This window comes from Brassica oleracea, chromosome C9, assembly GCF_000695525.1.
Source record: "Brassica oleracea var. oleracea cultivar TO1000 chromosome C9, BOL, whole genome shotgun sequence".
NCBI classification, from domain to species: domain Eukaryota; kingdom Viridiplantae; phylum Streptophyta; class Magnoliopsida; order Brassicales; family Brassicaceae; genus Brassica; species Brassica oleracea.
In genome coordinates this window covers 50316134-50326759 of record NC_027756.1, presented here as the reverse complement: position 1 = coordinate 50326759, position 10626 = coordinate 50316134, and the positions used below count along the sequence as shown (strand labels likewise).

At 35.1% G+C, this 10626-nt stretch overlaps 1 protein-coding gene and 1 pseudogene across 1 annotated transcript; one reads left to right on the top strand and one right to left on the bottom strand.

The window, feature by feature from the left end:
- Positions 1-444: 444 nt before the first annotated feature.
- LOC106316940 (protein EMBRYONIC FLOWER 1-like) lies at positions 445-7634 on the top strand. The gene is made up of 16 exons (XM_013754804.1): positions 445-574; positions 751-908; positions 1004-1144; positions 2088-2150; positions 2239-2301; positions 2386-2448; positions 2543-2605; positions 2689-2751; positions 2836-2901; positions 3248-4197; positions 4431-4559; positions 4789-4920; positions 5162-5302; positions 5544-5681; positions 6141-7145; positions 7395-7634. The coding sequence occupies exons 1-15, from the start codon at positions 480-482 to the stop codon at positions 7113-7115; spliced, it is 3240 nt and encodes a 1079-aa protein (XP_013610258.1). The 5' UTR covers positions 445-479; the 3' UTR covers positions 7116-7145; positions 7395-7634.
- A 705-nt stretch (positions 7635-8339) lies between these two features.
- Positions 8340-10626, bottom strand: part of LOC106317684 — a 7406-nt pseudogene continuing 5119 nt past the window's right edge.

The window sequence follows — 10626 nt, the reverse complement described above, 5'->3', positions numbered from 1 at the left end:
CTTGTTAATGTTGAGTGCTAAATGTTCACTGTCTAAAATTCACACGAATGATTTTATTTGTTTAATGAAACAGAATGTTAGTGAAGAATTTCGTTCTTGATTTTATGTAGACCTTAAGGTCTTAAATTTTATTTTCATGGAGCTGTAAAGGTGGATGTTGGTTATGAATGTTATTTCATGTGGATATTCATGGAATATGGTTGAACATAGTGGTGTAAATTCATATTGCTTCTTTAACTAATTTAGAGTTATATTGGGGGTCATATATATGTGAAGTAAAGATTTTGAAGCATTGTCTCTTTTTAAGCAACAACAATTTGATCATCATGCGTAGCTATGTCATGTTGTATATATAATTCTTTTCATTTGTGATGCTAATAAATATTATCATGCATTATTTTGCAGCTCTCTGAGGAGAGATCGTATAATGGTGGAAGTTATAATCACCATTAAGACAAAATCTTTTTCAAAGCAAACCAATGGGATCCTCCACTAAGGTCAACTCAATCGTCATAAATCTCACAGGCGCTAACAACGAGATTGGTATGGTAGGATGTGATGGTTTCTCCATATGGTGAGCCTACTATATTGAACTTATATTTTCAACTTCCCTTGTTAGCGTATGATTATGTTTCCAATTACTTTGATAATTAATATTGTATATATGATGTGACCACTGCAAATTATAATAGCAAGGTACACGATGAGATGACATGAATATATCGAGTTTTTCTTCTTAAATTAATGCAGTGACTTAATTGCTGAAGGGAGAGAAACTGATCCTAAAAAATATTGGCCGTTTCCAGAGGAGAGTGCTAGTTTGGTAGACAAACAAAGCGATTCTCTTCCTCATTGGTGGCCGCCTAGCTTGGGCCGCACCAGAAATATCGATGCTGATGGGACAAATGGTATATTTAAAACTCATTTGGTTTTATATATGTTCTATACTATTACTAGCTGGATGAGGTGGCTTGAACTTATGCACGTGAATGATTGCTTTTAGAATCTGGACTGCCATCAAATTCAACAAGTATAATTAGCACGAACGGGCTCAATGGCAGCTCTTCGATTATCCCTAGTCAAAGCGAACTGAATTCACGAACTGCCATTGATCAAGAGAGACTAAGGAATATTGATATTGCAGGTATGCATCTGTGTTGAATTGATATCAAACTAACATGTCCCTTTAGCTTTTACAAACAATCATATTTATCAAAGAAACTAGGTTGGCTAACCCTAGATACTTATCAGAAATAATCCTTAACTAAATTAGAAACTATACACACATTTCTTAATACAATAGAATATAACCATATACGATATTTATGGATAAGTTATGTGTTATTTTTAATACTATAATCAACATATGATATTTTATGGAAAAATAGAGTTGTCTGATATAGCTCCGATATCTAAAAACACATTTCCAGTTTTTAACATAAATAATGTTTTTAGTTTTTCACATCAATAATGTTTTGGGAAACAAGTATCGATGAAAATAGTAAAGATATTAATATATTTGAATTTAATATTAAAAATATGTTGCATATCCGTTTAAGCCAAGTAGTTATAAGTTATTTAAATTCGGTACTTGCAAGTTTTCAAGTATTTATGTGCATCCCTAACGGATATGTTGGGGACAACAGTATCATCTTAAACCGCATCGGGAACTCCATCAAAATCCTTTTCCATATGCTTAGTCGGTCTTCCATGACTCACATCAATATTTTTTTTTTTTTTGATCGAATATAAATAACTACTTTACTATCAAAAGAATTTTGAAAAAGCATAAACGTTAAATAACAATTTAAATATTTAATCAGATCAATGTTATTACGATACCATGTATAATTAATATCAAGCTGACTTGTCCCTTAAGATTTTATAAGCAATCGTATTTATACAATAATAGATTGACTAACCCTAGATATTTATAGGAAAACATCCTTATCTAAATTAGCATATTATATATAGAATAGGAAATATATATAACAGCATGAATAATATATTCTTCCAGTAATCTGCTTGCTTTAGTTACATAACTCAACGCAGTCATAATCATTTCGTATTACCATTTTCTCTTGCAGGCAGTGCTGTTGTGGTGAATGAGGATATAAACTGCGAAAGATCCCAGGTTGATGATCAGAGAGGTATAAAGTGTTATTGGTCTAGAAAATTTAAGTATGCATGCAGATGAAAAAAAAGATAATTATTTCGTTTAAATATTTTCGCATGCAGATAACGCTGTTGTGGAGAATGAAGATGTTAACTGCGAAAGACCCCAGAATGATGATCAAAGTGGTATAATTTTTTCTCTGGTCTACCAAATTATATTGTGAAGATAAAAAAAGGATAATCATTTCGTATTATCATTTTCTCTTGCAGACAATGCTGTTGTGGAGAATGAGAATGTAAACTGCGAAAGATCTCAGCAGGATGATCAGAGAGGTATACAAAGTGTTCTCTGGTCTAAAAATTTTAAGTATGCAGATTAAAAAAAAAAAAGATAATCATAATTTCGTTTAAACATTTTCTCATGCAGATAATGATGTTGCGGAGAATGAAGATGTAAACTGCGAAAGATCTCAGAAGGATGATCAGAGAGGTATAAAGTTTTATCTGGTCTAGCAAATTGAAGTGTGCAGATGAAAAAAGAGAATTATTTCGTTTTATCATTTTCTCTTGCAGATAATGCTGCTGAAGAGAATGAGGATGTAAACTGTGAAAGATCTCAGCAGAATGATCAGACAGGTATAAAGATTTCTCTGGTCTAAACATATCAAAGTGTGCAGATGAAAAAGACAATCATTTTGTATTATCATTTTTTTCTTGCAGACAATAATGCTCTTGTGGTGAATGAGGATGTAAACTGCGAAAGATCTCAGAAGGATGATCAGAGAGGTATTAAGTTTTCATTATAGAATTCAAAGATCGAAATAAGAAAACTCTTATTATTAGCTTAAGAAAATAACTCAAAACGGTAGTTATCAATATCTAAACTGTGTGTCACAACTGACATCTTCTTATATAGAGAGTAATAACTCTTAATCCTATCAGGTAACATATCTGATAACTCCTAAACATATTATAAATCCTTAATTTTCAAATCTCAGTAGGATTAGATCTTTAATTTGCATCTCAAAATTACTTTTCCTTCAACTTTAATCTAACATTCTCTAGTCTAACAAATTAAAGTGCGCATAAAATAATAAAAAAGGCTAATTTTGTAAAGCTCAATACATTGCAGCTACTAGGTCTAGCAAGAAAGTTCATCCACCTCCGTTTAGAACATACGCCCTTCGGAACAAAACCACAAAGAATTACGCAGTGGTTGAACCAATAGGAAACAAGAGAGCTGAGAAACAACCAAACGTGGAGCAGCTGGCCGTGACTGAGATAGCTGCTTGTGCTGAAGACACGCAGCCTGAGGAGTCTGAGAGTAGAAGCCTTTTCATCGGTGGGGCGCCCAGTACGAGAACTAGGAACGTTCGCACGCGGAGACTCGCTGAAGTGAATGGTAAGCGTAGAGTTCAAAAGCGAAAGTGCCGACCTGGGAGCACTACACTGAGCAGGAATATAAGCACAGTTGGTGCAGCTTCAGGAAATGCCTTCAAAACCGGTGAATCTGCTCATGGTACTGAATCAACTGAAAGTGAGTTTGACAAAGATCCTATTAAGGGTAAGAAGAAGAACGTAAGGTTCCAGGTTGAAGACGAGCTTGATACAGAACCTGAACCTGAGGTTGATGACGAGAAGGATGAAGATTTTTATCCTTGGGCTAAGAGAACTAAGAAGGTCAAAATAGCCAAAAAGAAGAGAGCTACAACAGCAATAAATCCCAGTAACAAGGCTTCTTCGAGTGTGCAACCGTCATTGAATGAAACCGAGACGGTTCCTTCTCCACCAAGGGATCAGGGAACTGAAGAAAGAGTGGGCACTTCACTTGACGATGAGTTGGCTTCAGATGGATATGTCAGAAAAACTAACGCTCCTCCGGTTAATGAAAGGCAAGAGAATAATCGTATGAGATCAAGCTATGTTCCAGTGTTTGGTAATCCTTCTATACCAAACACAGGTAGAGGGCTGGGAACTGGACCGGGTGCTATTTACTTCGGCAGCGGCAGCAGCAACAGGACCAATCAAAGAAACACCTCTCCTTCAACACAAGTTGCAGCTCAATCTACCGTGCCGCGAAAGGTACCAACTTTGCATCTATATTGCTTTTATAGTACCGTCCTAAATCTGTTCTTTTTAATTTAAAATATTCAATTTGTGGTATGAGTTTTCTTTCACATGTCAACTTATTCGCTACGGTTAGAAGTTGATTATTTTTCATTCTCTATAATCAGTTTCTTATTGCACACGTATGGTTTCTGTGATTAAGCAAATGGACTAGGATTATAAACGTGATTGATTTAATTACTTGTCAGGATGCTTCTGTACCAAATACAGATAGAGGACTGGGAACTAGATCAGGTGCTATTTACTTCGGCAGCAGCAACAACAACAACAATCAAAGAAGCACCCCTTCTTCTACACAAGTTGCCGTGCCCCAAAAGGTACCAATTTTGCATCTATATTGCTTTTATAATACCGTATAAAATCTGTTCTTTTAGCTTAATATATTCAGTTTGTAATATGAGTTTTCTTTCACATTTCAACTTAGCCACAGTTATAAGTTGATTAGGTTTTCATACTCTGTAATCAGTTTCTTTATTATTGCACACGTATGGTTACTGTGATTAAGTAACTGGACCAGGATTATAACGGCATTGGTTTATTTCTCAGGATGCTTCTATACCAAACACAGTTAGAGGGCTTGGAACTGGACCGGTTGCTGTTGACTTCGGCGGCAGCAGCAACAACAACAACAATCAAAGAAGCACCCCTTCTTCTACACAAGTTGCCGTGCCGCAAAAGGTAGCAACTTTGCATCTATTGCTTTTATACTTTGCATCTATTGCATTTATAATACCGTACTAAATCTGTTCTTTTAGCTTAAAATATTCAGTTTGTAGGATGAATTTTCTTTCACATAACTTATTCGCCATAGTTAGTTAATTAGGTTCATACTCTATCACTTTGGTGTTGCACACGTATGGTTACTGTGATTAAGTAAATGGACTAGGATTATAACGTGATTGGTTTAATTACTTGTCAGGATGCTTCTATACCAAACACAGGTAGAGGACTGGGAACTAGATCAGGTGCTATTTACTTCGGCAGCAACAACATTAACAACAGTCAAAGAAACACCCCTCCTACAACAGTAGTTGCAACTCAATCTTCCGTGCCGCAAAAGGTACCAACTTTGCATCTATATTGCTTTTATAATACCGTATAAAATCTGTTCTTTTTTTTTTTTTTGATCAACAAAATCTTTTCTTTTCATTTAAAATGTTCAGTATTTGGGATGAGTTTTCTTTCACATGTCAACTTATTCGCCACAGTTAGTTGTTATGTTTTCATACTATATAATCAGTTTTTTATTGCACAAGTGAATGGACTAGGATTATAACGTGATTGATTTAATTACTCGTCAGGATGCTTCTGTACCAAACACAAGTAGGCTGGGAAGTGGACCGCGTGCTATTTACTTCGGCAGCAGCAACAGCAACAACAATCAAAGAGACACCCCTCCTTCTACAGTGGTTGCAGCTCAATCTTCCGTGGCGCAAAAGGTACCAACTTTGAATCAATATTTTTAAATCTGTTAACTTTAATTTAAATATCACTGCAGAGCCAGCCCTGAAATTTAGGGACCTGTAGAAGATTTATTAAAGGATTCAGCTAAAAAAATTTTTTGGTAAATTGGGGATCTAAAAAAAATTTTTATATAATTTTTTCCAAAACTTTTGGGAGTTTAAAGCCAATATTTCTTAGGTTTTTCTCCTAAATATCAGTCTGTGGGATGGATGATGCTGACTATAATCTGTTCTTTTAGCTTAAAATATTCAGTTTGGGGATGAGTTTTTTTTTTTCAAATATGACAGTCAAACAAACTCTCACAAGTCAACTTATTCGCCACAGTTGGTTGATTTGGTTTCCGTACTACTCTTTATCAGTTCCTTGTTGCACACGTATAGTTACTGTATTTAAGTAATTGTACGAGATTATAACCGGATTGGTTTACTTTTCAGGATGCTTCTGTTTCAGACAGAAAAGGGAAGGGAGTTATGGTCCAAAGCCATGATGAAGAGGTACCACAAAAGCCAAAAACACCTTTTCTGTTCGATCTCAATGAGACGTATGAGGATGTTACCTCGCTGGAGGACAACACCAACGCAGCAAGGGAAGAAGACCGTGTCCCGGTTAGATCAGAACAGAGCTCCGTTGAGATGTTCACACCAAGGCAGAACTCTTACATGGCTTCTTCGTCAGTTATGCCTCCTCCGGTGCAAGAAAGCCGCCGACGCAGCTCAATTCTGTTTCCTGGACACAGCCCCCAGTGGATGGGGAATGTCCCAATGGCTAGTCCTTATCATCATCCATCTCCATCCACCTATCAGGCAATGCGTGTACCTCCTCATCACTACGGAGCACCTTCTCCACCAGTTTGGGCATCATCCATGATACCACCACAGTATCATCATCATCATTTCAGTCCTCCTGCTCCTTTCAACATGGATTATCCGAGTATGTTTGCACAAGCACCGAGCAGTGAACCGCGGAACCTCAGCTATTATGGGGCCAACTTGCTGAACCAAGCGATGATGAGCCGCATGGATCCTCGGTTTAGATCAAACACTCCCGTTGACCACCATGGGAACTTTGGTTTCGCTCCGAGACATGTTCACCCGGTTAACCAGTTTAACCAAATTGTTGAGCTTCAATGTAGTCATGAGAGGTCGGTTTATTCTAGAACCATCAGTAACCAAGGCAGATTCCAGCAAAGGAGAAACGCAGCGAGCTTCAGCAATGCCTCTACATCGTACGCAGCAAACAGTTCTGGTTCCTCTAGCTGCGTTGTTAGCCGTTACCCTGGTGAGATCAGCGAGATAGAGCCAGGGAATATCTACTTGGTACATGAAGAAGATCTGCATGTGCCTGAGCGCATTTCGGAGTTTGAGCAGGCTGATGAGGAGCAAGCTGGTCCAATTACAGAAAGTGGCTAAAGACAGACAACGTGGAAGAGATTTGTGCAGGTAATTTTCTAATCGTTTATTAGAATTTTCTTGGTTCATCAATGACTTAGTAAAACCATTTTTATTTTGTGCTGGAAACTGGAACACTACTATTTGCACCTTACGTAGTGTTTTGTCTACATTGCTATTAGTTAGAACTGAGCTTTTATTTCGTGTTTAGTTAGTAGAACAGAGTTCAATCAGTCTCTTTCTCAGATTCCTTGTCTTCATTTCTAACAAAACATGTGTTTTTTCTAAAATGTGAAACAGGTACTAGGAGGAAGAGAGCTATAAAGAGACGCCTAGTCCTGCAGAAACCAGTGAAGTCAATCTTCCCAGTTTCTCCGGTTCTTGGATTTTTGAACTTTTACATTTCTTATCCCTTTTTTTATTATTATGTTTGGTAACGCATAAAACATTCATCGTGTGCGTATACCTTAAGTTATTGTGCTACCCTTGTTGGCTTTGGTTTTCGTATTTTCGGATTATCTTTCAGACTTATTTATTTATTCCGCTGGATTTGTCTTTTTGGGTCGACCAAAATGTTGCCGTTATAGCCGGCTTGAAGTTCTCTTTTACATTGCCAGCTTTCTATACTTGCATGAAAACCTTTGAAAAAAACATTAGAAATAGTTTAGGTCTTTTGATTCTATTCTTTGGATGATGATAAAGTTGGAAGCGGCGGGTAAGAATAGATTATGGTTCTTGAATGGGAACAAGAATTTAGAAGCTAGAGTGAAGAGAGAGTAATCCCTGGTTTCATCAAATGTAACAGGACAAGGAAGATGCACACCAAACTCTGAACTTAAGCATTGATATATCTACAGTTGTTTGCGTACTGTAACCTTAAGAAGCTCATTGGTGTAGATCACAAAGCTAACTTGTGAGCGGTGATAGTAAGAAGATTGATACAATGGATTAAAAGGGATAATTAATAATACACAGTTAAGGAAAATGTTTCGAAAAAAAGAGTAAGGATTATATCAGCACAGAACAGATTTACAAGTGTAACATATAAGTTTACCCAAAAAAAAGTATTAACATATAATCCAAAAATTATGGATATGCAATATCACATTTATTTTGATGATACATTCATGACGAAGACTGCTTAAGTTTTTTATTCTTAATTATTATCTTTTGCGTCACTGCATGAGATCATTTTCTACTACCACGAATGACATAATTTTAAACGTAAAAATTGAGTTACCCCACTTAAACTTGAGCCGAGGAGAATCTGCAAACCCTAGCTTGTGTATAAACAAGGCCTTGTCTACAAAAGTAACCTTTGGAAGGGCTACAATGTCTGTCTTCTGAACACACGCAATTCCCTTCAAGTGCACATCCATCATACTTGGAACTTTCTCTCCCAAACAGAATCTCATCTGACCATTCACTAGAGAACATCATCTTAGGATCTAACTTGTTCTTCACTTCCAAGAATTTGTCAAAGTTAGGTCCATACTTTTGCTTCACGCCAAAGAAACCCACCTTCCTATTCTTCCCCCAATGAGGCTTTGCGCCGTATTTGACAAACGCCATCTGCTCCATTTCCTCCATCACATCTTGGATCAACCTCGGGGTCAACGCATCATCCGCTCGGTAATAATTGAAGTCAATGACCACAGAATCTTCTGTCTGGCCAAGATAAGCCTTAGAGCCCTTGATAAAACGTATGAGTATACCATTATAGATACTAAAGTTTGATAATTATGATGTTTTACAAAATTAATTAACAAAAAATTAAAACCATGCCCATGTACCAGGAAAGAGAGTTTGATATACATTAATACAAATGTAGAATATGTTTAGCAATTTTAAAACAACACTAAAGATCATAAGCTTCAGTATATAGAGCGTTTACAGAAAAAATCAATATTTTCGTAGGGGTTGTTAACCAACAGATTTTGAGAAAAATTCAAAAATATGAAAATAATGTTTTAATGCATAATTGCATCCTTCACTAGCATATGATAAAGGTCAAAGAGGTTTGGAACCTTTGTTGTCTCCGTTTTTCTAGAAAATAGCGATTTTATAGTGGTTAGTCCACCAATTTAGGGAGTATTATGAAGTTTTACTAAATTAATTGACAAAAAATTAAAACGATGTCCGTGTACCATGAAAGAGAGTTTGATTTACATTAATACAAATGTAGAATGTGTTTAGTAATATTAAAACAACACTAAATATCATACGCTTCAGTATAAAGAGCGTTTACAGAAAAATTCAATATTTTTGTAGGGGACCCACATATTTTGAGAAAAATTCAAAAATATGAAAATAATGTTTTATTCAATAATTGCATCATTCACTAGTGTATGATAAAGGTCAAAGAGGTTTGGAACCTTTGTTATCTCCGTTTCTCTAGAAAATAACGATTTTATAGCGGTTAGTCCACCAATTTAGGGAGTATTATGAAGTTTTACTAAATTAATTGACAAAAAATTAAAACGATGCCCATGTACCATGAAAGAGAGTTTGATATACATTAATACAAATGTATAATGTGTTTAAAAATTTTAAAACAACACTAAAGATTATAGGCTTCAGTATATAGAGCGTTTACAGAAAAATTCAAAACCCACAGATTTTGAAAAAAATTCAAAAATATGAAAATAATGTTTTAATGCATAATTGCATCCTTCACAAGCATATAATAAATGTCAAAGAGGTTTGGAACCTTTTTTGTCTCCGTTTTTCTAGAAAATAACGATTTTATAGTGGTTAGTCCACCAATTTATGGAGTATTATGAAGTTTTACTAAATCAATTGACAAAAAAATTAAAAAAACGCCCGTGTACCATGAAAAAGTATGATATATGTTAATACAAATGTAGAATGTGTTTAAAATTTTTAAAACAACACTAAAGATCATATGCTTCAGTATATAGAACTTATAAAGAAAAATTCAATATTTTCGAAGGGATTAACCAACAGGTTTTGAGAAAAATTTAAAAATATGAAAATACTGTTTTAATGCATAATTGCATCATTCACTAGCATGTGATGAAGGTCAAAGAGGTTTGGAACCTGTGTTATCTCCGTTTCTCTAGAAAATAACGATTTTATAGTGGTTAGTCCACCAATTTATGGAGTATTATGAAGTTTTACTAAATCAATTGACAAAAAAATTAAAAAAACGCCCGTGTACCATGAAAAAGTATGATATATGTTAATACAAATGTAGAATGTGTTTAAAATTTTTAAAACAACACTAAAGATCATATGCTTCAGTATATAGAACTTATAAAGAAAAATTCAATATTTTCGAAGGGATTAACCAACAGGTTTTGAGAAAAATTTAAAAATATGAAAATACTGTTTTAATGCATAATTGCATCATTCACTAGCATATGATAAAGGTCAAAGAGGTTTGAAACCTTTATTGTCTCTGTAATAACGATTTTATAGTGGTTAGTCCACCAATTTAGGGAGTATTATGAAGTTTTACTAAATTAATTGACAAAAAATTAAAACGATGCCCTTGTAACATGAAAGATAA